Source organism: Lissotriton vulgaris, chromosome 8 (assembly GCF_964263255.1).
Source record: "Lissotriton vulgaris chromosome 8, aLisVul1.2, whole genome shotgun sequence".
Lineage (NCBI taxonomy): Eukaryota > Metazoa > Chordata > Amphibia > Caudata > Salamandridae > Lissotriton > Lissotriton vulgaris.
Window position 1 is genome coordinate 717,360,302 of NC_141696.1, and position 27,456 is coordinate 717,387,757.

At 51.5% G+C, this 27,456-nt stretch overlaps 1 protein-coding gene across 8 annotated transcripts in view; it reads right to left on the reverse strand.

The window, feature by feature from the left end:
- The window catches only part of MAP7D2 (MAP7 domain containing 2), a 514,052-nt gene that overhangs the window by 259,370 nt on the left and 227,226 nt on the right, over positions 1-27,456 (reverse strand). For all 8 annotated transcript variants that reach the window (XM_086934606.1, XM_086934603.1, XM_086934601.1 and 5 more), the window contains exon 3: positions 3,761-3,924. In XM_086934606.1, coding sequence (XP_086790732.1) covers positions 3,761-3,924 — 164 coding nt within the window. The remainder of the gene's footprint in view (positions 1-3,760; positions 3,925-27,456) is intronic.

Here is a 27,456-nt window from a genome sequence, read left to right on the forward strand (position 1 = left end):
CAGGATCGGGATGATGATAGCAGGCGCCCGATGGAGCTCACTTAAAGTGCGGCCATTTCGTTCCACGGCTAACTCCGTCCCCTAGATCCCAACAAATTAAGCTCAGTCACTGCCTCTCCAAACCTCAACCTGTCTCACTTGGTGTCTCACAAGGTTCTATCCTTTCCCCAACCCTATTCAATCTATTTATGGAACCACTCTACCTCATTCTCAAACAAGCTAAAATCAGTTACCACCTCTATGCTGACGATACCCAACTATACTACAAGATCAAGTCCTACAATGACATCCTTAACCTCAATGATACCCTGAATAAAGTCCAAGCCTGGTTCCATCTTAATCATCTCAAACTGAAATCATCCTTTTCACTCCCAAAAACAATTCCCTTCCTATCCAACTCTGGATCAATGATATCAAAGCACTTAATTGCTCCCTCTCCACCTCTAATTCTGTTAAATCCCTAGGCATCAGCATCGATCAGAACCTCAATCTCATCCCCCACATTAAAAATGCAGCGAAAGGTGCTCTCTTTACCCTTCACCACCTCAAAAAAATTAAACCTTTTATTCCAGCTGATGACTTCAAAATCGTTGTCCAATCTCTTGTCCTTTCCAGAATTGACTATGGCAACACCACACTTGCTGGCACCCCTAAAATCCACCTTGCACCGATTAAATCTGTTTTCAACCTAGCTGCCAGACTTATCTCTGACTGTAAGCAATTTGACCACATCTCTCCTGTCCTCAAAAATCTCAATTGGCTCCCAATAGAAGGAAGATCCACTTACAAGATTGCATGTATCACTCACAAAGCCCTTCACCAAAACCCCCCCTCTTACCTTTCGGACAAACTTCAAAAAGCAGGGTGCTCCTGGTCCCTGAGGAGTACTAACTCCCTTGTCCTAATCCCTCCTAGACTCAAATGTAAAAAGACCCAATCTCGTGCATTCTCTGGTAATGCTCCTACGATTTGGAACTCTCTCCCCAAAGATCTTCGCTGCAACCCCTCCTACTCGCTCTTCAAAAACAGCCTCAAAGTACTTCTTCTCAACAAATATTGGGGTACATAATGTCACTGAATCTGACTATGTCCATTTTTTTTGTTCTCTCCTCGACCCACCCCCTCTCTCACTCCTTATATTTTCTCTTCCCCTCTCTACACTTCCATCTCTCTCTTACTTTTCAACTTTCCTCGTCCCCTTAATGATCTCTGTTACTTTGCCTCCATCTCTCATTTGACTGTAATGCCTTATCCTATGTGAGTAAACTGCACAATGTTAATTTTGTCTTGATATGTTTACTTACCTTGTAAAGCGCTCTGATACTCTTGGGTCCAGTAGCGCTATATAAAACCTTTTTAATAAATAAATAAACCCCTCACCACCATATCCCTTTCACAGCACAACTCACAGGTGACAAGTACAGCCTCAGTACTTCACTGACAGGATGAGAGCCAGGTTGTCTTAATCGGGCTGGGGGTGACCAGGAACTGCTGTTCTGTGCCTAATATTTATACAGAGAGTGAGTCCATGCATGGCGTGACCTGCCTTGCTTTAGCACGTAAGGGGAACCATTACTGCTGAAACAAGGCTGCCGTCCACCACCCCGACCTTACACTATGTGAGAGACATGGGACCAATCTGCACATGCCTCTGCACATGCCTCATCCCAGACTGGGGGCCAGGCGCCTGTCACTTCCGGAATATAACACAGACAATGAGTGTCTATTGTTATAACTATAATTTAGGTGAATGCTCCCGATCCGTCGAGCACTTTGGCTTAGACTATTATTTTAATCCGGTGGTGATTTTAGGACCATAAACACTTCAATGTAATTTGAAGAGCTTTGAGTGACTATTAAGACGAGGCAAAGAGGGGAGTTGTGATAGCGAACCAATTAGTAAAATTAATATTTGAATACAAAGACATTAATCATATCACATGGGTGAATTGTGGGATTGTTGATATTTGTTGTCTAACAATGAACAATTTGTTGATCATAAAAGTGTGAAAAACAACATACAAATGAATGAAAACGTATGTTTACAGTTTGCATATTATTTAAAATGCACACCGTATGCTCATTGGCAAAAAGACTATTATAGGGGGAGCGTTATGGAGTCTGTTTTGTTTTTCCATGATACGTTTTAAAATGTCTCTAAGGTAGATTGGTGCTTATTGTGGAAACCTGTCTTCTGACAATAAAGAAGAGCGATTTGAACGTTTCTTAGGTGATACCGCAAGTATGCAAGAGGTAGAAATTTTTTGAATTATCGTGTGTGCGCCCAGGGGAAACAGCCTTTACTACGCAACCGTTACAACGCATGCCATTAAATCGCGTGCTGTTGCAACTAAAAAGGTGTGCAGCAGTGGGTAGAAGGTGGTGGATTTAACTTCAACACCTTCCCTACTGTTGCACACACTGGAGTTGGAATAGGAAATTAATCTATTCCAACTTCCAGCCCTCCCCCGACACAAAGTCGGGGTAAAGGTTGGCGTTACAACGGCATGCAATGTAATGGCATGCGTTATAAAGTCACATTTTCGCACCCGGCAAAGTAAGACCCGCCACTCAGAATCAGAGCGTAGCTGCCCGCCCCTGCCGGATCATCCACACGTGTCTCAAGAGAGGCCGTGGGGCTAGAAGAGGGAGTACAATGATTTTGGCTGTAACAGTTGACTGCTGGGTAATCATTCCAACGATTTCCCAGGCCTGCGGACAGACCAGATAATGCTTTACTGGCACTGCGGCAATGTGAAGATTAAGCGCTGTGCCAGAGGCTGCTTTTAGGAGCACAATGTGATCAGCAAAGGCGTCGGAGAGCTCTGCATGTGTGACTAACCATTTTAGTGCGGTGATGTTGACACCAGCACTAGAATGCGTTAACCGAACGCCTGATGCGTGGTACTTGGCAGGGCTGCATACAAGATGTAAATGAGTCCAGTACATAAGAAGGAACAGAAGCAGTTGATACCTGGTTGTGTAGTTCAAATAGGACTGGGTGAAGTGAACCAGGTAGAACTGTCAGATGTATAACTTCCACTAGTGTAACAATGACGCAATGAATGAAAAAGAGAGAAGGAAAGGGAGGGAAGTAGGGAGGCTTAGTTGTAGGACAGGATGGAGAGGGGGGGGGGGGAGTCATGTGATCCTATGTGCATGGAGGCTCTGAGAAATGTTAATTTTGGATGATTTTATCCAGCAATGGTTTATTGTGCTTTAGTTACTAATACTTTTTTTTTTGATTGAATACATTTTTTATTGATAAAAAAATATATAAGTGGAATATACATTTGGCAGCTCTTATATACAGACCATTTGTGAGTACACGCTTCTCTTTGGTTTCCCCCAAAGTGAGGGAGAGAAAGAAGAAGAAGAGAGAAAAAAAAAAGATGGGGGGGGGGGGGGGGGGGGGGTTTGTCCCAAGCTTGTTGGTTTTAGTTACTGGGCTTTATTCAGCTGCTCGTCGAGTGGCTCCCACATGCGTTCTTTAGAGTTATGTCCTGTTCCAATTGTGGACTGTAATATTCTAAGAAACCTAGTTGACTGAACAAGTATTCTGGTACAAATTATGCTCTCAGAATAGCTCCATTCAAAATCAGAGCTGTATCAAGTAAGCTAGGTCTAAGGTTTATGCAAATGAGAAAACACGCAGTTCTAGAATCTAAGCTCTACTGTGGGCTCGAAGAGCCGGTCAAAGATTCAGAAAAAGTCCCATCAATGAACACACAGGCAGCAGCTGCAGGAAGAAGAAACTGACCTCTTCCTCCCTGATCTTCTGTTTCCTCTTCTCTTCAACAGCTGCTCTCTTCTGTTCTTCCCTCTGCCGCTGCTCCTCCAGCTTTTTCCAGCGTTCCTCCACCTGTTTCTCATACTGTAGCTTTGCCCTCTGTTCTCTTTCACGGATTTGTTGTTCTCTGGCAGCTAAAGAAGTAGAGTAATTATGATGTGGCCTGCACTGTCACAAAATACACCCCAGGACAGTCCGACTAAATAATAATAGAAACAAGAATAATAACGATGGCAATAACAAGACATTTATAGAGAATACGTAACAAGCAATTGTCTAACTGGCGATATTATTTAGTGTTATGTTTACTGTCACTTTACTGTGTAGAATGTTGGCACTGACGGCTCTTGGTCAGTTGCTGGCTGAGGTTTGAAGCAGTAGCTTGCTGTCTGGTTTCATTTTTTTTTTGTTTGATATGTTTATTAAAGATTTTGTTGTAGTGAACATGAATATACAACAATGCACTATCATTGATAACATAATAAGGAGCCAAAAGGTGAGTAACAAGTCCGAATCGCAAATCATCTATACAACAGCATAGACACATCCATCCATTTTTGCATGACTGGAATTGACACAAGGCATTTCCCACCTGTCATATGACTCCTCCCTCCGTCAAAATTGCTGTACAATCACAGTATGGTAAAAAACTTTAACATTGCAATACTTGTCGATTACAGAAGTACGATGCTTATGGCTTCACTCTGCCATATCACAGTAATCTGTTCAGTAAGTCAAACACTTTTATAAAAAACAACCCCTAACGTGGGAGTAACTATAAGTAAGAGGGGTGGGAAGGGAAATAGGGGCCGCAAACAGGAATGGGAGGAAATACAGATTCCGGCTGACAGAGGGGGATCCCCAACGACTATCCTATGGGTGCAAGGAGAATGTCCGTCCAGTGTGGGGTACGAGGGACACTGTCCGCACAACAATTCAGCGTTCGGGCCGTAGATTTACACACATATAACGCTTTATGTATCCGGAGTGGGGACATTAGTCTGGTCGTCTGGCGTTGACAACCCCTGTAACGCACACAACATAGTGTTCTATGCAGCGGAAATGGGAAATTTACGCAATTCCATTGTGTTTTCCAGTACCAGGGAAACAGCTTCGGCCTTCACCCAATTCAGCATGGACAGGAACCAGGCTTTTGTTGGCGGGGGCTCTACTGCCTTCCACCGATGGGTAATCAATCGCTTGGCCTCAATGAAACCAAGATTCAGAAACCGGGTGGATGTTTTTTGTGTCTGGGAAATACATCAATAATGAATGTCTCCCATGTATGCAGCACTACCCTATCCGTGCTTGTGGTTAACGACCCGAGCACCCCCTCCCAGTAAGCACGCAAAGCGGGGCCAGCCCAAGGCATATGTAGATCCGCGTCCACCAACTTGCAGCGCCGACAATACACATCCTGTCTATGAAAATACAGATACATTTTGTCTGGGAAGAGATAAGCCCTATGAACAATGTAAAATTGTATCAATCTAAAATGGGCATTTCTGGGGGGACTTTCAGGACCATGGACCATTCCTTCTCCGAATAGGGCCTCCCCTGGTCGGTCTCCCACTTAACTCGCAACGGTGTTAAGTCCACTAGGGAATGCCCCCTGATTGATTCCGCAAATCATTTCACCAGGTGGTTCCCTGTACCCAGAACGTGCACATATTGCACCATAAGATGTGTTGGAGGTTCCTGCGTAATGTCTTCCCACCAGCGTCTCATCGCGGCCGTCCAGGAGGCATGATTTAGAAATTGTAATGGGGAAACTCCATCTACGGCCGTAATGGCTAGAAATGGCCGTAGTGCGCCCTCTCCGTAGAGATCCCCCAGGGTGGTTATAAAAGCCCCCTCCCAGTCGGTAAGGTCTGTACTCTGTACACGTCCCTGCAGAGACTAGTAATGGGAGAGGTTAATTTGATCCAGTACAAGGGTGGAAAAGGGATAGGATCCTACCCAGAGAGTATGGGTATTGTGCCCCACCGAGTCTGATAGATGTAGTCTTTCCACCCATTTCGCCACCCAAAGAATTTGCGATGCCAAGAAATAATGCTCCAAGTTGGGTAGAGCCAGCCGCCCCTCGAACGAGGTAGGTATAACTACACCAGTGCCACCCTGCAAAGCGAATTGTTCCAAACGAAGTCCCGGACGATCTTCTCCAGAGAGAAAAGGAGGACACGGGTAGGTGGAGCGGTAAATTAGCTAAATAATAAAGGAGACGTGGCACCATGACCACTTTTATTTACTCCACCCTACCAATGACCGAAAGATTAAGCGTCTACCTAAACTCAATCTGAGACTTAAGCGAAGAGACCGCCCTCATGATGTTACTGCCTAGAAGATCCTGATCGTTATGAAAGATGCGGATCCCCAGATATCGAAACGCCGCAGGCTGCCATTGCACTACTGTCGGGTCTACCTCTCAACCCGGATCCTCCGTATCAGGGTTAAAAGGATAAAGGCAAGATTTGCCCCAATGTACCCGCAGTCCAGACAGCAACGCAAAAGACAACAATGTAGCAGGAATGACTTGGGGAATCACACAAATGTCCTTAACATATAGCAAAATGTTGTCCGCATAAAGCGAAATCGCATGTATACTGTCCCCAAGACGTATCCCCCAGTCCGGCGCGGAGGTGCTTAGTGCCATCGCTAATTGTTCAATCACCAGGGCGAAGATTAATGGGGAGAGAGGACACCCCTGGCGGGTCCCCCGTTCTATCAATATAGGGCCAGAGAAGAGAGTCCCTAGCGGCATCCGAACCGTGGGAGTCCCATACAGCAGCTGAATAAGGCCTAAAATGTAAGGCCCAAGTCCGAAGCGATAAAGCACAGCAAACATGAAAGACCATTCAACTGTGTCTAAGGCCTTCTCCAGGTCCAGCACAACACACCACAACTGGCCATCGGCCAGTCCATTGTAGCACTGCGCATCACCCTGAGCAGCCGCCGTATATTAAGCGACGTGTTACGGGCCAGTACAAAACCATTTTGGTCTTGGTGGGCCAATTGAGGGATCGGGGGCGCCAACCTATTAGCCAGGATGCCTGCTAGTATCTTGTAGTCCCTGTTCAGGTGTGCCAGGGGTCAGTAAGCCCCTGTGGATTGTGGTCTTGTTTCATGATAATAAACTCTTCTTATTTGGAATAATCTGGACCTAGCATTTATCGAAGACATCACATATTTTGGCGATGAGCTGGTTAATTCAGGATAGCACTGCATTTATTTTACAGCCATCCTCTCTATAAAAACATGGATTGAATTTATACAGGCATAGGTGAGCCATTTTAACTTTATTTTACTCGTACAAGAGCCAGTAATCTCAGGAGCAGATTTTTATCTCTGTTAAGCTGTTGAGGAACAAGAATTTTGTAACACTACTGAAGCCGTTAGGCTCTAGCACTAAGGCTCGTGCTTCCTGCTCGCGCTCTTGTCATGTCTCACGCCTGTTGAGAACTAAGAGGCAACAGTGGCTCATGCTCGATGCTTAAGTGAGCCTTTCTGGAAATGCTAATCGGAAGGGAATGCAGCTTCAGCTTGCATACCGTGTTTCTGTGCAACCTGTTTCTGGCAGCACATGTTAAACTTTTAGCCATGTTTCACTCACTGTATGAAAGTAGGATCTGCTTTCACGGTTACCCCCACTTTTTGCTAGTGTAATTATGTTTTTCTGACAAGTCTGACTGGGATCCTGCTAATCAGGACCCCAGTCTCTGTGCTTCTTCCCTAAGTTGGACCCTGGTGAGTACTTGGATACACCCTAGTATATGATACGAAGGTAACCAGGGCATAGGTACACCAGGGGTCCCCCATGGGCTGAAGTATGTATTATGCCACCCATGGGAGACCACTCAAATTGTGACTACAGGCCTGCCATTACAAGTATTCTTATATCGGAGTTCACTGCACTTAAAACCTATAAGTCACCCCTAAGGCAGGCCTTTCAATCTTAAAGTCAGGGTGTTCGGTTATAAGTGTGAGGGTGCCCCTGTATTAGCCGGACACCCCTACAGCCCTCTGAGTCAATTCTCCCGGGTTGTAAGTGCATCAGCCATTACAATATATAGAGTGGCCATGCGTCATTACGTGATGGCTAACTCTAAACTGGCTGTAACTAACCCTGGCTTGTTTAGTATCAAACATGTTGGAATCATAACCCAACACTGTAAACAGTGTTGGAGGTATGATTCCATGCATGTGAGGCCCCTCCAGTAATCCCTCAGTGCTCCAGGTACGAGTCTTCCTGACCTAGATAGCAAACTATGGCTGCTGCCGACCAGAGACATATTCTGCACTCCTGCTGCTGAGCCAAGCTCGAGCAGGGTAATGCAGGACAATAAGTTTCCTGTCACACGAAGGTGTGACCACCTCCCAGACAGGACTTAGTGTATTGGGCCAGGGTGGGGGCGCTTGCCAGCGCCACTAGACTGCTTCGAAGAGCGCATTTGGTGCCATCCTTGCATATTCCAGATGGAACCAGCTCAGGGAGCTGTTGGCTCTCGCTCTGGCGCGAAACTGGACAAAGGAGTATCTTCCCCACTGTCCAGACCCTCCTCTGGGAGGGACCCCTAAATCATCCCAACCCTTTCTTTAGGGTACTTAAAGGCTTACATGTGGGTGGCTCCGTAGATTTGTCATCCTTAGATTCAGATCCGAAACATTCATCTTCAACCATCTGGGCACTTTGGACTTCCCTTTGGGAACCGAGAATGCATCTGGGAAGACTCCTGCTGCTCCTGGTATCGTCATCCTGCAAGTCTTCTACGTCGTCTGTGCCTGTGCTCCATACAGGTTCTTCTACAGGCCTGTGGACATCCAAGACACCAGAAGGAATCTCCCTTGAAGCGAAGGAGTCACTCCCATGCAACTGCAGGCACTGTAACGAAGCTGCCCGGTTTGCTGTTCCTGAACTCTCACGGACTCCGGAAGGTTCAGCAATGCAGTTGGTGGTTCTGCAACTTCCTTGAGGCCTGCATGGTCTTCACAGCAAGTTTGAAGCCAGTATCGATCATCGGAACTGCTAGAGCAGTACCCCTGTGCACCATGTCAACTTGCCATTACCAAGGCTTGTTGACTCTTCACCAGAGATATTGGGGCTCGATATTGGGGCTCCAAGAAGCTCCAGCCTCAAGCAGCTCTTGCTACCAAGATCTTCATCCTCACCTCATCCTCAGCACCGTGGGCCTTCATTATTGGTGAGCTGCTTGAGATCCTCTTGCGACTCCTGTGCCTTCATCCTGTGGGTCCTTCCTCCCGAGGGTCTTCTTTGGCTCCAGTGAGCTCCCCTGCTTGCTCGGGCCTGCTATGACTTACCTGCTCATGGTGAATCACTTGGACCTTGCTTGTCCCGGCACTGCACCTTTTTCACCTACTACGTTTGTTGCCGTTACTAAAGTATATTGGTGCTCCCGACAGACACCGATCCCCTGGCTCTTGACATCCGGCATGTGACATCTCGTGAATGGCTCCTAGTCTTACACAGCATGGCCTGATCTTACACAGCATGGCCTGCTCCGCACAGCTGCAGCGCCGAGGTCACCGTCAACTCTCCTGCCTCTTCCGACTTCGTTGGGCATTCGTCTTCAGTGCCTCCTGGTCACTCCTGAGTGGCACAGACTCTGTCCCCTCTGCTTGCATCCTGAATCAACCTTTGGGTTCCACCTGATTCTTTCATCTTCTTCACCAGCGGCATCTTCACGAAAGTCCTCCATTGTCATCTATAGCGGTTTCCGCACCTATGCACCTGGCTTCCCTGGTGTAGGTATACTGGTTCCCAGGGTATTCACGGGTGGGGTGATTCTACAACCTTCCATCTTCCACTGGGTTTCTTCAGGGCCCTCTGGTAAAGGTCCCTATTCTTAAAAACTGCAACTGCAACTTACCCATTGACTTGTAGTAAGCATGTGGTCGTGTTCCCACACTGCACACAGTTCCTGTGGGGTTCCTGGCTACTTACCATGGGTGGTTCCTTGGGTCCCCGGCTCTTCTGCGTCTTCTGGGTTCGGTCTCAACAAAGGTCATTGTTCGCATTCCGCCTTATTAGTATATGGTTTGGTCTTCCCCTGGCGACCACCGTGTTTTTGTCCTACTTACGTATTTCACTACTAAAGTATTGTGTGTATTGTGATTATATCTCCCAGCAGGAGATGTTGCAATGTGTTAGTAAGTGTATTTGATAAATACATCTTTTTTTTTTAACTGTGAGGTTCTTTTTCAGTTAACCTACACTATATGAATTAATACTGGTAAAACAAGTTACTTTACCCTCCTGGGCTAAGCCTGAAGGCTGCTCTCCACAGCTACCACTTACAGAGCTTCCTAAGGTTGTCTAAGACCACTAAAATCACCTTAACCACATCGCTGCTGTGGTTATTTTTCCCCTGTGCTGGAAATTGCTATTCTCCTATATTCATGACGAGCTCAGCGCGTCATCAGCACAGCTCAACTGTGCCTCATGACGAGCTGAGCTTGTCATGAGCATGGAAGGGGTTAAGGGTTGTCTGGATTAGTGCAGGGTGCTACACTTACATAAGTGTTTTCCCCCCGCCATTTTGAGGCCCGCACCTTGTTCTCAAGTTCCCGTGTCCTTGTCACCCCCTAGACTCTGCCCCTGTTTAATTGGTTTCTGAACATTGTACGGGCAGGCCTCTTGGTAATTCAACTAGAAGAATCACATTTCAGTTGAGCTAAAATTATCTGAATTTTCCCTTTTGAATTCTCCCTTCTTCTAATCACTTGAGCACTTTCTTTGCACCTACTTACTTCATCTGGCAGTTTTCCTCATTTTTATTCCAAATTGTATTCATGTACATATGTTTTATAAATATTGTAAATAAATTGAGATATTGTGACCGAAAATAGATGTACTCTTCTAATTAAGAAGCTTGGGTACTATGAGAGATTGATATTTGTATCTGGCTGTTTATTGTTTTTCCATCTCTCCCCCCGTTTTTCTTGCAGGATTTGTTCCTTAAATTTTAAATAACAATTCACACATTGATTTGTGTTCTTTTATATATGTCCAGGACCACCTTGTGTTCCTATACTAATTGACACCCAGGTCCTTTGACTTGTAGGGTTAACCCCATTTATTTAATGGACACTTACATAAGTCAGCACCATATACTGAGCCACCCTCCTACACTCACATCATACTATGACTCCTGCTATGTTATGTTACTCAATGTGAGGAGCGCATGTACACCAGATAGGTTTCTTGGTGCTAAGGTAATAAGTAGGCGGAATGCTCTCTGGGGAATTAGCCATATACTTGTTTAAACAGCCAGGTTTTAGGAGTTGCTGGAACCTTGCACAGTTGAATGCGGGAATACCTTGCCAGGAGGATTGAGGCGTCGGCGAACTCCTGTAAGGAGATCTTCACGATTGTGAAGGAGTTCACGTCCCCTACTTCTTATTCACCCCCGCCTGTTTCATCTGATGCGTGGGCGTGTGATCTTGCCACTTTTTTCACCGACAAGATTAAGGCAATTCAGGCCTCCTTCTCGGAGAGCTCGGTGGAGGGTTGCTGTGGCCTCGGGGCAGGACTCGGAACATCGTCCACGCCTACGGCAGTACTGGCGGACTTTCCACCTGTCTCCAGTGACATGTCCCGGACTCTGCTGGCCAGTCTTAAATCTGGCTCCCCACTTGACCCCTGCCCCGCCAAATTTTTGGCCGGGATGGCGGCAGTGGTGAATCCCCTGGTCAACCCGATCCTCAATGCCTCCTTGAGGGAGGGGAGTGTCCCACGCACCTGGAAAAGGGCGATGGTGATCCCCCTCCTGAAAAAGCCTGGTATGGTGCCGAGGTCTTGGCCAATTACAGGCCAACTTCACTTCTCCCGGCTTTGGCCAAGATCACTGAGAAACATGTCCATGGCGTCTTGTCGAGCTTCCTAGAATCCAACAATTTGCTCCATCCATCCATCCCAATCCGGTTTCCGTCCAAATTTTAGTGCGGAAACGGCGTTGGTGGAGGTCTCTGAGATCATCAGGGAGACCTTGGATGTGGGTGGCAAGGCCATGCTAGTCATGTTGGACCTGTCGGCGGCCTTCGACACCGTCCCCCATGAGGCGCTTCTCGCCAGGCTTTATGACATCGGCCTAAGGGGGACGGTGTTCAGATGGTTTACATCCTTTCTGGAGGGCCGCCGCCAGACGGTCTGGGTTTCCCAGAGCTCCGCCGAGATGCCGCCATTGGGAGTCGGGGTTCCACAGGGTTCTGTGTTGAGCCAGACTTTGTTCAACATCTTTATGTCCCCTCTGGCGGCTGCGGTGGAGGCTTACGGAGCCCAGATCGTGTCCTACGCCGACGACACGCTACTCCTCTTCACATGTGGAAAAGATCAGCCATTTGATGGGGAGAGAATTTGGGACTGCCTGGACATGGTCTTTGGCTGGTTCCAGCGGAATAGTCTGAAGGCCAACTCCAGTAAGTCGGAGGTTTTATTCTTCGGCTGTGCCATCGATCCCGAGTGGCGGCAGTGGTGGCCGGCTGCCATGTGTCCTCCGGCACAATCCTCTTTGGTTGCCAAGAACCTTGGTGTTAAGCTTGATAACAAGCTCTCTCTGAGAGCGCACGTTCTTGGCCTGTCCGGCACCTGTTTCGGCATTCTGAAAATGCTCCGCAAGTTTCTTCCTTTACTATCTGCGGAGCACAGACGGATTACGGTGCAGGCGCTCATCGGATCCAGGCTAGATTATGCCAATGCCCTTTTTTTAGGCCTTTCGGACTACTTGGTCCAGCGTTTGCAGGTGGCACAGAACTCTGCAGCCCGCGCGATCTTTGGTTTGCATAGACGAGCACGGGCTTCTGTGCTGCTGCAGACGCTTCATTGGCTGCCGATCCGGAAGCGGATTATGTTCAAATCCCTGACGCTGGTGCACAAAGCTCTGTTTGGCTCAGGCGCAGGATATCTGCGGAAGAGATTGGCTTTCTATCGCCCTGCTCGCTCACTGCGTTCGGAATCCCTTTTCACTGCTGTGGTTCCACGCGTGAGGAAGGCCCGCATTGGGGGGCGCTCTTTCAGCCTTAAGGCCTCCCAGCTGTGGAATTCGCTCCCACTGGTACTCTGCAGTACTCCCAATTTGCTTCAATTCAGGAAGAATTTGAAGACTTGGCTTTTTAATCTTTCTGTTTAGGTGGGTTTCTTTCTTTTTCTCTTGGGTTCTGTTCTTCTTGTTATGTTGTTATACACTGAGGGGGCGTGGTTTCGGCGCCGACCGGGATGGTGGCTTGAGCGAGCGGCTCCGAGCCAAGTCCCGGAATTTATCCTGATAATCCAGCCTGGGGTACCTTTACAGGCACAGATTCCCCTCACGGGGCGTCTACTGTATTGTGGGCAGAGTTTGAGTCCCAGCGGGACCTCGGGAGACGTGTAATGACCCGGTTCGGAAGCCCGGAGGAGTCGGGCAGAGAACAAAGGAAGATGGCGACGTGAAAACTCGGGAGGACCCAGAGACGGAGTATCCCTGAACTGTGCTGGCTCGGCGAAGGCAGCCCGGCTGGGCAAGCGGAGTGAGAGCGTGACTGAGGGCGCCACCGGCGCTGAGCGAGGAGGGCGAAGACTTTGTGCCACCGGGTTCTGGTGAGTGCGGAGCCCCCCCCCCCTGCTCCCCGGCCTGGTGGATCGTAGATGGCGGGAGCTTGAGCAGTGACGCCTGCAGCTGGCAGCAGACGATCGCCTGAGGGCTCTTGCCCGGATCTCCGGGTGGGAGCTGCACGAGAAAACAGTCCGGACCACCGGGGGAGGGGCGGGTGCGGGCGGTCTGCGGCTCCCGATGCAGCAACGGAAACGGGATCGGTGCGCATTCCTTTGAGGACCCGATCGCTGAGGAGCGCGCCAGCCCCCGAATGCAACTGAGGCCACGGGGTGTCGTGCACACTGCTGGGGACAATGGAGAGCTAACGTGGCCGGCAGATGTCACTAGCCTAGCCTAGTAATGGAGTGGTGATCGTGGAAACGTGAAGCGAGGCAGGGTCAGCAGTATTGCCCCACCGCCCAATATTGGTGTGGGCACCTGGAGTGATCGGCTCTGGGGGGCGCCCGCCCACTTGACCAGGGGCACGCTGTTGGATTGTGAGGAGGGCCTTCTCGGGAACCCGGGTCCCGGGTGGTGAGCTGGACACCCCACGTGGCATTGGGAGGTGACTCATCGGCGGCCACCAGTACCCGAGGGTTGGACCAGGGAGCACAGAAGGCGAAAGGAAGGAGCTTGTGCAGTGTCAGGAGGTGTGTGGGACCCTGGTGCTCAAGAACACAGTCTTCACTGGGAAGCAGTACTTGGCGGTCCGACTGCGGTGGGAGCACTGTGGACTGGTGAGGCCATAGGTGGTGGCCTCGGTGGAACACCTAACGCAGCCAAGATGGCCGATGGCAGCGGTGTTTTGAACACACCACAGTTACAAGATGGCGCAACGGCCTTGGCCCAAGATGGCGGAACCCAGGCCCCGCTGGAGGCCTCCACGCCGGAACAGAGACTGAACTTGCGCCTTGATGCTATCCTGGAGGCGATTACCGCGACGAAGGTGTCGCTACACAACGACATAGCGCAGGTTGCCACGGGGCTGGGCCTTCTGAGAGCGGACCATGCCAAGCTCTCGGATAGAGTGAAAGAAAACGAACAATTGCTCCAGGAGCTGAAACCAGCGGTCGTTACGGTGGAACACAAACTGACAGATGTTCTTGGTCACTTGGCGACTCTGGAGCGACGGGCGGAAGATGCTGAAAGTCGTAGCCGGAGGAACAACGTGAGGGTGGTGGGCCTTCCGGAGAAAATTGAAAGACATGACGCTGTGGAGTACATGGAGAACTGGTTTAAGACGGTTGTAGCACCGGAGGGTCTTTCTCCTTTCTTCTCCTTGGAAAGGGCGCACAGGGTTCCGGCCAGACCTCCCTTAGAGGGTCGGCCACCTCGACCGATGGTGGTGAAGCTGCTGCATTATAAAGATCGGGACTTACTGATACAGAGGGCGCGGTCTCAGGGCCCCTTCCAAGTGGACAATAGTAAAGTCACGATCTTTCCGGACTATACTCAGGAAGTACAGAAAAGCAGAGCGTCCTTCTTGTCCGTTAAGAAAGAGCTGAGAGAAGAAGGGATCCAGTACTCCTTGCTATTCCCGGCCAAGCTACGGGTGATCATCGATGACAGGACGCACTTCTTCCTGACTCCGGACGAGGCTTGGTCGTGGCTTGAACTGTATCGCGCTGGAACGGATCGCACGCACAAGAGCGGAAGGGAAAGGCCAAAGCCAGCCCGGATAAGGCAGTCGCAACACATTCGAACTCGGAACAAACTCGAGAGGGCCAAGCGAGAAGCCCGGATGGCGGATGATAAGAAGGGAGCATTGGCTGCGACGGCGAGTATAACGGGATCACAGCAGGAAAGGGCGTCGGGGGGTTCGGACTCGGAGGTGGAGGTAGAGAACTCCGGTGCAGATGACTCGGAGACGGGGAGCGTGAAGGGGCCAGCAGTCACCCCGCAGACTTTAGATGGACTATTCAACGGGTGATTTTCAGAGACATGTACGGTACCGGGGCACCTGTTGGGACTGATCCTCCAGACTTTTGATGGTATATGAGGTATGGGGCTGTGAGGGTAGTATGGGACGGAGGGCTCGGGGTGGGAGCTCTGTCCGCCCTGGGTCGGCGCTCTATCGCCCTCTTGTGGCCCTTAAGGCCTTCTGTGGTGACGACCACAGATTAGTACACAGTGTGTGGGTTTGATGGTTTGGAACGGGGCTGAAGCTGGGTTATTAGGTCCTGTCCTGGGGAATGGGAGTTTGGGGGTTTCGAGGGGGGGTTGGGGGAGGTGTTACAGGGGATGCAACTGCTGCAATGCGGGGTACAACTATCTGATGGTGGAACTACACAGAAATGTCTACTATGGGGTCGTTACCTAATGTGAAATGTATTACATGGAATGTCCGCGGAATTCAGACAATGGTGAAACGCCACAAGGTACATGCATTCCTGGTGAGGCGGGGAGTGCAGATAGCGATGCTTCAGGAGACTCATTTAACTAAGAAAGAATGTGGAGCTTTAGAGAGGAGGTGGCGGGGTCAGGTGTTTGGCACAACCTATTCAGCATTCGCCAGAGGGGCCCTGATCTGGGTGAGAGCAGGGACTCCGTTCGAAGTCACGTCACAGCGGGTTGACCCCGAGGGTAGATATGTGGTGGTGGAGGGGCGCCTTTACGGGAGGGAGGTGGTCCTGTGTAGTGTGTATGCCCCCAACTCTGATCAGGCCCACTTTTTTGATGGCTTAACAAGTTCACTGGCTCACTTCTTGGCTGGCCCGGTCTTATTAGGGGGCGACTTTAACTCGATCACTGATGTAGTACTAGATAGGTCGCACCCGCTGTTGGTCGACTCCCCAGTGCGCAGGCTGGCGGCTCATAGGAAGGATTGGCAGGAGAAGTGGGGACTGCTTGATGTGTGGAGGGCACAGCATCCTGGGACCAGGGATTACTCCTACTTTTCTGCAATACACGATCTACATGTTAGATTAGACGCAGTGTTGTGTAGTGGCACTTTGGCAACGACAGTGGTGCATACGGAGTACCTGGCTAGGACCTTATCGGATCATAACCCCTTATTGGTGTCAGTGCAGTGGCAGCGGGCTAGGTCGGCGGTCCCATCGTGGCGGCTTCGGCCGGAGGCGCTGGAAGATCTGGTGTTCAGTGACATGGTTCAACAGGGCATTGACCGCTACTTTGCAGAGAATGAGGGCTCCGCAACGTCGCGAATAATAGAATGGGATGCGATGAAAGTGGTGGTGAGCGGCGTGTGCATGGGGGGGTTCTCGAATGCGCGGACGGCTGTTCTGAATGATTTAGCGAAAGCAGAAGTGGCGTTGCGGGACCTGGAACGTCAGAGGCCTGAACGGCCGGATTTGCAGGAGAAATTGGTGGAGGCTAAGGAAGTGGTGGCGACTGAGACTGAACGGTTGCGGTGTTATGACTATAAGTTGTATAACATCAAGGTACATGAGGAACGTGACAAAGTGGGCGCGCTCCTTGCCAAGCTTGCAGATCCTGAGCCTAGGGGGTGCCCAATAATGAGTATAAGAGCGGCTGGAGGGGAGGTAGCCTACTTGCAATCAGCTGTGTTGACGTGCTTTCAATCCTATTACACGGGACTGTATGAATGCCACCTGGAGGCGGGGAGGGAAGAGATAGGTGGACACCTGGCCTTGCTCCCGCTGCCAGTGCTGGATAGTGAGGATGCTAAGGAACTGGGAGGTCCTATAACGCTAGCAGAAGTGAAGGTAGCTATTAAACAGATGGCTCGAAATAAAACCCCAGGAGTCAAGTCAAGTCAAGTCAAGTCAAAGGATTTATATAGCGCACTACATACCCAGAGGGTCTCAAGGCGCTTAAGGAGGGGTGGGGGATTACTTGTCAAATAACCACGTTTTAAGTTGCTTTCTGAAAGCTAGGTGGTTCTGGGTAAGGCGAAGGTAAGTGGGAAGTGAGTTCCAGGTTTTAGCTGCCAGGTAGGAGAAGGATCTACCTCCCATGGTGGTCTTGTTGATGCGAGGTACAGTGGCAAGGGCTTGGTTGGAAGATCGAAGCTGGCGGGAGGGGGTGTAGAAGGACAGTCGTAGAGTGCTTTGTGTGCGTGGGTTAGGAGTCGGAAAGTGATCCTCTTATTGACGGGAAGCCAGTGGAGGTTTTTCAGGTGACCAGAGATGTGTTCTTTACGCGGGATGTCTAATATCAATCAATCAATCAATCAATCAGTGACACTTATAGAGCGCGCTACATACCCGTAGGGTCTCAAGGCGCTGGGGGGGGGGGGCCGCTACTGCTCGAACAGCCAGGTCTTCAGCTTCTTCCTGAAGGAGAGTTGGTCTTGGGTCAGGCGCAGGTCGGTCGGGAGGGAGTTCCAGGTCTTGGCGGCCAGGTAGGAGAAGGACCTTCCTCCTGTAGTCGCTCTTCGGATGCGGGGGACGGCGGCGAGGGCGTGGTTGGCTAATCGGAGGTGGCGTTTGGGAGCGTAGAAGTTGATCCGGCTGTTGAGGTAGCTCGGGCCTTGGTCGTGTAGGGCTTTGTGTGCGTGGGTGAGGAGGCGAAAGGTGATTCTTTTGTTGACGGGGAGCCAGTGAAGGTCTCTCAGATGTCCGGTGATGTGGCTGGTTCGTGGGATGTTGAGGATGAGTCTGGCTGAGGCGTTCTGGATCCGCTGGAGTCTCTTCTGGAGCTTGGCGGTGGTGCCGGCGTAGAGGGCGTTGCCGTAGTCCAGTCGGCTGGTGACGAGGGCCTGGGTGACGGTCTTCCTGGTCTCGGTGGGGATCCACCGGAAGATCTTCCGTAGCATGCGTAGGATGTTGAAGCACGCCGAGGAGACGTTGTTGACTTGCCTGGTCATGGAGAGGGAGGAGTCCAGGATGAAGCCCAGGTTGCGTGCATGGTCTGTCGGTTTGGGTGCGGTGCCCAGGGCGGGAGGCCACCAGGAGTCGTCCCAGGCGGAGGGGGGAAGAGCCCAGGATGAGGACCTCCGTCTTGTCAGAGTTCAGTTTCAGGCGGCTGGTCGTCATCCACTCGGCTACCTCTTTCATCCCTTCGTGCAGGTTGGCTCTGGCGGAGGCGGGGTCGTTGGTCAGGGAGAGGATCAGCTGGGTGTCGTCGGCGTAGGAAATTATGCTGAGGTTGTGTTTGCGTACGATGGCCGCGAGGGGGCTCATGTAGACGTTGAAGAGGGTGGGGCTCAGAGATGATCCTTGAGGGACGCCGCAGATGACTTCGGAGGCCTCTGACTTGTACGGTGGCAGGCGGACTCTCTGTGTTCTTCCGTCGAGGAAGGAGATGATCCATTCCAGCGCTTTGTCCTGGATTCCGATGTTGCTGAGGCGCTGTACTAGGGTGCGGTGGCAGACCGTGTCGAATGCCGCGGAGAGGTCTAGGAGGATGAGGGCCGCTGTTTCTCCATTGTCCATCAGGGCTCGGATGTCATCGGTGGCGGCGATGAGGGCGGTCTCGGTGCTGTGATTGGCTCGGAAGCCGGACTGTGAGGGGTCGAGGAATCCGTTCGTCTCGAGGAAGGCGGCCATCTGCTTGTTGACGGTCTTCTCGATAACTTTGGCTGGAAACGGGAGGAGCGAGATGGGGCGGTAGTTCTTGAGTTCGGTGGGGTCCGCTGTTGGTTTCTTGAGCAGGGCGCTGAGTTCGGCGTGTTTCCAGCTCTCAGGGAAGGCGGCGGTGTCGAATGATGTGTTGATGATGTCTCGCAGGTGGGGTGCGATGACAGCGTCGGCCTTGTTGAAGACGTGGTGAGGGCAGGGGTCGGTCGGTGATCCGGAGTGGATGGAGTTCATCGTGCGGATGGTGTCTTCGGTGCTGATCGGGGTCCAGGCGTGGAGGGTGGTAGTGGGGGGTGATTGTTCGGTCATGGTGTGCGTTGGTTGGTTGTTGAAGCTGTTGTGTATGTCCGCGATCTTGTTGTGGAAGTATGAAGCGAGGGAGTTGCAGAGGTCTTGCGATGGGGTGATGTCGTTGATTCCTGCGCTGGGGTTGGAAAGCTCTTTCACGATGTTGAAGAGTTCCTTGCAGTTGTGTGCGTTGTTGTCCAACCGTTCCTTGAATGCTGTTTTCTTGGCGGCGCGGATCAGCTGGTGGTGCTTCCGGGTGGCAAGCTTGAAGGAGGTCCTGTTGTCCGGTGTGGGTTTCCTTCTCCAGACTTTCTCGAGGGCTCGGCAGTTCTTCTTGGAGCTCTTGAGTTCGTCGGTGAACCACGGGGCTTTCTTGCTTCCGGGTCTGCTGGGCGGGGTCCTCAGCGGGGCGAGCTCGTCCGCGCAGATGCTGATCCACTTTGTGAGGTTGTCGGCGGCCTGGCTGGGGTTCGCTGAGCTGGCAGGAGGGTGCTGGCTCAGGGAGGTGGCGAGCTGGTCTGCTGTGATCTTGTTCCAGCTTCTGCGGGCGGCCTGTTGCTGGTGGTGGTGGGTCGTCGTTCTCTTGAAGGTGAAGTGGACGCAGCTGTGGTCCGTCCATTGAAGCTCTGTGGCGTGGCTGAAGTCGATGTCTGTGCTGGAAGAGAAGACTGCGTCGAGTGTGTGTCCGGCGAGGTGGGTGGGGGTGGACACCAGTTGCTTGAGTCCCAGGTTGGCGAGGTTGTCCAGCAGGGTGGTGGTGTTGCGGTCGTTGTTGTTCTCCAGGTGGAAGTTGAGGTCCCCCAGGAGGATGTAGTCAGCGGAGGGGAGGGCATGCGGGCTGACGAAGTCGGCGATGTCCTCGCTGAATTGTGTGCGTGGTCCAGGGGGTCGGTAGATCAGGGTGCCTCTGAGGGTGGTGTTCGGGGTGGTGTGGATCTGGAAATGCAGGTGTTCGGCGGTGGTCAGGGTGTTGTCGGTGCTGGTCGTGAGACGGATGGTGTTCTTGTGGATGATGGCGATGCCTCCTCCCATCTGGTTGGCGTTGCGGTCCCTCCGGACGATCTTGTAGCCCTCTGGGATAGCGATGGCGATGTCGGGAGCTGAAGAGGCGTTCATCCAGGTCTCCGTGAGGAAGGCAACGTCAGGGGCTGTGGCGTCTAGGAGGTTCCAGAGTTCGATGGCGTGTCTGTGGACGGAGCGGGTGTTGAGCAGGATGCACTTGAGGTGGGTGCTGTTGGTGTTCGACTTGGCGGGTGCTGGTGTGAGGCAGGTCCGGATGCAGGTGAATTTGCAGGCGTGGCAGCTGAAAGGTCCGTGGGTGCGTCGTGGTGTGGCTTGATGGCATTCTGGGAGTCGGCCGGAGTTGAGAGCGATGAGGGTGGCGGCGGAGTACGTCAGGCGGGTCGGTCGGGGTCTTCGGGGGCCAGGGGTCCTGGCGCTGGTCGCGATCCGGTCGCGGACGGGCGCAGACGGGCTTACCTTTGGCGCGCCTTCGGCGCACAATCGGCGCGCCCGCTGCGCGTGACCGCTGCACGTTCGCACGGTCGCCATATAAAGGCGAAGTGCGCGGGTGGGCGGAGCAGCTGGGAGGCGGGAGCGGGGAGGGAACAGAAGGAAAAAAGGGGCGGGGTCTGCGGTGGTGGCGGGAAGCGGGAAGCGGGGAGGGAAGACGGAGGGCGGCGAGGTAGGCGGGCAAACAGGAAGGACGCAAGCTGAAAAATAAACAGGCACTAATGGGAAACAAAAAACGCTAACACGGGCAAGAATACAGTTGAACAAGCACAAATGGCGGACAAAACAAATACAAAACAAACGTCAAATATGAGCCTGGCTGAGGCGTTTTGGATTCGTTGGAGTTTTTTCTGGAGTTTAGCGGTAGTCCCGGCGTAGAGGGTGTTTCCATAGTCCAGTCGGCTCGTGACCAGAGCGTGGGTGACCGTTTTCCTAGTTTCGGTGGGGATCCAACGAAATGTTTTTTTGAGCATGCGAAGAATGTTGAAGCAGGATGAGGAGACGGCGTTGACTTGTCTGTTCATTGAAAGTGAGGAATCCAGAATGACGCCCAGGTTCCGTGCGTGGTCTGTCGGGATGGGTGCTGTTCCAAGGGCTTCTGGCCACCAAGAATCGTCCCATGCGGAGGGGGAGGTACCTAGGATGAGGACTTCTGTTTTATCAGAATTCAGTTTCAGACGGCTGTGTTTCATCCATTCGGCTACTTCTTTCATTCCTTCGTGTAGGTTAGTTTTGGCGGTGCTAGGGTCATTGGTGAGTGATAGGATCAGTTGAGTGTCATCCGCGTAGGAGATGATGTTGAGGTTGTGTTGGCGGGCGATGGCCGCGAGGGGGCTCATGTATACGTTGAAAAGGGTGGGGCTGAGTGAAGATCCTTGTGGTACGCCGCAGATGACTTCGGTGGCCTCTGACTTGAATGGTGGGAGGCGGACTTTCTGAGTTCTTCCGGTGAGGAATGAGGTGATCCATTCTAGTGCTTTTCCTTGGATTCCGATGTTTCTGAGGCACTGTAGAAGGGTGCTATGGCAGACTGTGTCAAATGCTGCGGAGAGGTCGAGGAGGATGAGGGCGACTGTGTCTCCATTGTCTAGTAGAGTTCGAATGTCGTCTGTTGCTGCGATGAGGGCGGTCTCAGTGCTGTGTTTTGCCCGGAAGCCGGACTGTGAGGAGTCGAGGGATTTGTTGGCTTCGAGGAAGGCGGCGAGCTGGTTGTTGACAGCTTTCTCGATGACTTTGGCCGGGAATGAAAGGAGCGAGATGGGGCGGTAATTTTTGAGTTCGGTGGGGTCCGCTGTGGGTTTTTTCAGAAGGGCGCTGAGTTCAGCGTGTTTCCAGCTTTCCGGGAAGGTGGCGGAGTTGAGGGAGCAGTTGATGACATCTCGGAGGTGCGGTGCTATGATGGAGTCTGCTTTGTTGAAGATGTGGTGAGGGCATGGGTCTGTGGGGGATCCTGAGTGGATGGAGTTCATCAGGCGGATGGTGTCCTCAGTGGAGATTGTGTTCCATTCAGTAAGGATGTTTAAGGGGGGTGAAGGTCCAGTAGATGGTCTGATGGGTTGGTCTCCGGGTTGGTTGTTGAAGCTGTTGTGGATGTCTGCGATTTTGTTGTGGAAGAATGAGGCTAGGGAGTCGCAGAGGGCTTGAGAGGGGGTGATGTCTTTAGAATTGGCCGAGGGATTGGTAAATTCCTTGACGATGTTGAAAAGTTCCTTGCTATTGTGGGCGTTGTTATCTAGTCGTTCCTTGAAGGCGGTTTTCTTGGCCTTACGGATCAGTTGATGGTGTATGCGGGTGGCGTTTTTGAAGGCGTCCTTGGTGCTGGTGGTTGGGTCTTTTTTCCAGGCCTTCTCAAGAGAGCGGCAGAGTTTCTTGGATTTCTTAAGATCATCGTTGAACCATGAGGCCTTCTTGCTGCCAGGTTTGCTTTGTCGTTTTTTCAGTGGTGCTAGGGTGTCGGCGCTGTTGGATAGCCATAGGGTGAGGTTGGTGGCGGCTTGGTCGGGGTTTGAGGAGTGGGCTGGGGGGTTTAGAAGAAGCGATGAGGAGATCTGGTCGATGGTGATTTTGTTCCAGTTTCTTAGCAGAGTTGGGTGGGGGTGGTTGTTGGGTTTGGGCTTGTTGTAGGTAAAGTGAACGCAGCTGTGGTCAGTCCAGAGGAGATTCGTGGTGTGGCTGAAGGAGACATGATTGCTGGAGGTGAAGATAGGGTCGAGAGTGTGGCCTGCGATGTGGGTGGGGGAAGTGACCAGTTGTTTAAGTCCGAGGTTGGCGAGGTTGTCCAGCAGGGTGGTGGAGTTGCGGTCGTTGTTCTTTGAGGTGAAAGTTGAGGTCTCCTTGCCAATAGAGTTCTATGCCAAATTCGTTGACATCCTAGCGCCAAAACTATTGGTGGTATACTCGGAGGCCAGGCAACGGGGTTGCCTGCCTGAGTCCATGAGGGAGGCGCTAGTGGTGCAGCTGTTGAAGCCAGGTAAGGATGCGTTGAATGTGACGTCTTACAGGCCCTTATCGATGCTCACAGTGGACTATAAGATCCTGAGTCGAATCCTGGCCACCAGGTTGCTGCCGCACATGACGAAGCTAGTGCATAGGGACCAAACGGGGTTTATACCGACTAGGAATACTTCCATGAATATACGACGGTTGATCCGAATTTTGGACGTGCCGGGTCTTCGGCTCTTGACTCCGTAGTGCTAGCAGTTGATGTCGAAAAGGCTTTTGATAGCCTTGAATGGCAGTATCTAGATGAGGTGCTGCTGAAGTTCGGAGCTGGGGAGGGATTCCGGAACTGGACGCGGATCCTTTACGCGTCAGCTAGGGCAAGGGTGCGCCTGGACCCGTTGATATCTTCGGCCTACCCTGTTTGTAGGGGGACGAGACAGGGCTGCTCATTGTCCCCCCTGCTGTTCGCATTGGCGATGGAGCCACTGGCAGCGCAGGCGAGGATGGGCACGGTGTATGGAGGGATCACACAGGGGCCGGAGTCGCATTATATCTCGTTATACGCTGATGACTTGCTGCTGTACTTAGCGGACGCTGAACGGTCTTTGGAGGGGGCGGTAGATATGCTGGTTGGATTCGGTCGGCTGTCGGGCCTTAAGGTGAACTGGACTAAAACCTGTATATTCCCATTGCGGGCAGGTACGCCCTGTCCCCCGTTAGCGAGGGAGGTTGTCTGGGAGCCATCTGGCTTCACCTACCTCGGGGTGCGAATTTATCACGAGGCAGCTGATCTCCTGGAGGGGAACGTAGGGCGATGCGTACGGGCGCTGAAGGGCTGCATGGCATTTTGGGCCTCGCTCCCTCTGTCGGTACTGGGCCGAGTAGCACTGTTGAAGATGGTGGCACTTCCCCGGCTGCTTTATTACTTTCGAACGCTGCCGGTATGGATTCCACAGCGGGTCTTTAAGGAACTGAAGATGTTGGTGACTGGCTTCCTTTGGGGCCAAGGTCGGCGGAGGGTGGCGTTGGACACTTTGATCAGGCCTAAGATTGAAGGGGGAATGGCAGTCCCCGATTTTGAGCTATATTACCTAGCGGCGCAACTGCAGACCCTAACGCAGAATGTGGCTAGAGAATTCAGGGGTCCTGAGTGTGACCGTGGTACTGGTATTCCGAGGTACATCCTTTCTTATATAATTATGCAACAGAAACTGGATTTGAGGGAGCTTACGGTAGAGGAAAAGACGCTTAGAATGTGCTGGCAACGGAGTCTGAAAAGAGCGAGGAAGGTCCGGCCGTATGCACCGGAGATACCGCTGGGAATGTTGACTGCGCTACCGCATGGGGGCGACTGGTCCAGGCTCCTGGAATGGGAGGAATTGGGTCTACAGATGGTGGGGGACCTGTACATTGATGGAGCATTGGTTCCCTATCAAGGGCTTCAGGAGCAGTTTGGCTTGCCGGACGGTACTTTTCTATTGCACGCGGCAGTGGTGGCGGCTCTGCAAAAACACTGGGGAGCAGGGCTTGCCGAGCCGGATGTGACCGTGGCATGCCAGTACGTGGTGATGGCAGCGGGCACGGTTAAAGCGGTGACATGTCTCCACATGAGAATGTTGAACGAGGGGCTGGCTCCACTGCTGGCCTTGAAGTCGCGATGGGAGGATAGTATAGGCAAGCCCATTCCGGACACGGTCTGGAGTCAGGTCCTGCGGCGGACGTGGAAGGGCACGAGGAACGCACGGTTTCAGCAGGTGCATTTCTTTATAATACATAAGGCGTACCTGACTCCGGAGAGGATAAAACGGTATTTCCAGGTGCTTGACGCCGTGTGCCCACGATGCTTGGCGCCCGAGGTGGACTTGGATCACATGTTGTGGGGGTGTCCGACACTGGGGGCGTACTGGTCGGAAGTGGGGATGCTCTTGAATGCGGTAACGGATAGGGAGGTGGACTTTGATATGGCGGCATGTCTCCTGCTCTGGTTCCCGCATACAAAAAAGACGAGAATCACCAGTAAATTTATTGATTTGGGGCTTATATTGGCGCAAAGAGAGATAACCTGGCACTGGAAGTCTAGAGAAGGCCCATCAGTGAGGAGGTGGATGAATGAGCTGTTGAAGTGGGCGGGCTGTGAAAGCATCATTAGAATGCGTCAGGCCACCAGGCTTGGCAAGGAGAGCTGTTTGGACATGGCGAGAGCTTGGGAGATGGTGGTGCAAGCGTTGCGTGATTACATGGTGGGGGATGACGAGGAGGAGTGATGATCCATGCGGCTTCCATGCACTTTTAGCGATTGCGAACGACTCCTGGTAGATGGCGAGCCTCTGAGATAGCACGGATTTGGACTGCCCGCATTAGCAGCAACAGCAGTAGTTGGGAGGGGGCAGTTTGAGGAGGGTAGCTTGACTTAGCGGCCCGGAGTAGTACAGGAGGATAGCACGTAGGTTGGACCCGGGGATCCGGGGCTCCCGGGATGGCAGGCAGGTATTATGACACTGATACTGGGGAGACCCGGGAGGGGGACTCTGGAGCGACCTGACTGGAACTGTGTGGCGCGAGGTATGAGCTGTTGACGGTTTCTCCCTGGAATTCTGAGTTTGCTTGTTGAGGTAGGGGGGGGGGGGGGGGGAGTTTTAGGGGGGGTAAAAGCGGATACTAAAAAGTGATGCTGATCGGATACCCGGGTAAGGAGTACACGGAAGCCTCTAACTAAGAAGGGTAATCCTGCAGCACCGCCCAGCCTCCGGGATGTGGGCCGAATGGCTGTGTACGATATATCTGTAACTCTTCAGATTGTGAAGCTGCAAGTGTACTGATTGGCATAAGATGTGGTCTTGTTTCTAATTCTGCAATAAAAATATATTTAAAAAAAAAAAAATGTTGTTATACACTGTAGCTGCCTGTGGAAAGCGCCGGGACACACTTTTAGAGTAGCCGAGCGCTATACAAACGCATTTTTAACATAACATAACATAACAATGCGGATATGATGTCAGGGGGGAGAAAGTTCCATGTGCAGGGGGACAATCCCCGATAATATCGCCCTGCCCAACGTCTTCCTTTCTTGGTATAGTCAGGAGGTTCAGATAGGTCAATCTTAGGTTACTATTGGGGATGTAGCTCTGAATTCTGGAGGATATGAATGTCAGACTTTTGTAGTGGAGAGATTTAAAGGTGATGCAGCCAGTTTTTAAGATGGTCCTCTGAGCTACTGGGAGCAAATGTAGCGTTTTTATCAATAGATTTGGAAGCTTGATATGGCAGTGTCTGGGTTTTTTTTTAAACAGATTTTATTGGGTTTTGTTCCATACATCATACAAAATCAATTACCTTTCCCATGCTTCCTACGCTCCCAATACAGGCCCCCTTTGTTACATTTCCGGTAACGGACTAGGATGCGAGCAAGATCAAATATACAAAACCCCAGTAAAGGATTAGCCCCAAAAACTCCCTTTCCAGTTTCTTAAAGAATTCCCCCATGAGCCCTCCCGCCTCCCCAGATCCCCATCATCGATGTTTACAATCAGCTCTAGTCGTATTATTCTGTGTGCACAGGAATTGTCAGGTAATGTTCTGTATGATGTGCCTGCCGTGTCTCGGGGATATTCTCCGGTTGTGTTACTATTCCACTATTTCATCTTGTATATCATAGTCTCGCAGTGATTGCACTAATGTATCCTACGCCTGGGCTGCTTCTAAGACCTTTTCATTGCGTTGCCTTCACGCAGTTTGGAATCTTATCACACTTTCGCCTCCGGCACACTTAAGAAATGAATTCTTCCACTTGGTGCTATTAGGTCACACTGTCGCTTTCAAGTGCTTTGTGATTTCACGTATCGCCAGTATAAGCCCCATATCTATGAATTTGCTCATGATCTTATTCTTGGGAGTATGGGGGAACCAGTGCAGGACACCTACGGCTAAGTCAAATTCAAGGCCCCTTTCCGTTATCGCGTTCAGGGTGTCTCCCACCTTCTTCCAGTAAAGAAGTAACATAGGGCACGTCCATAACATATGATCTAATTCTGCCCCAATCGTCGTGCACCTGGGGCACGCTGCGGAAGCTATTTCAAAGTATTTTTTGAACTTTCCTGGTGTCAAGTACGCCCGATGGAGGATATAGAAATGCACGAGCTGGAATCTTGCATTACGTGTGCTCTTCCAGGCCCTCAGCATTATCTGCGTCCATACAGCCTCGCAAATCTCTTTCCCTATGTCAACTTCCCATTTTCCCTTCAGCGTTTTCAGAGGTGGTAGCCCTTCATTGAGCATTCTAGAGTAGAGGTACCGCCTTAAAGGTGCCCGCCGCCATCATAGTAGATTGGCAAGCCATTGT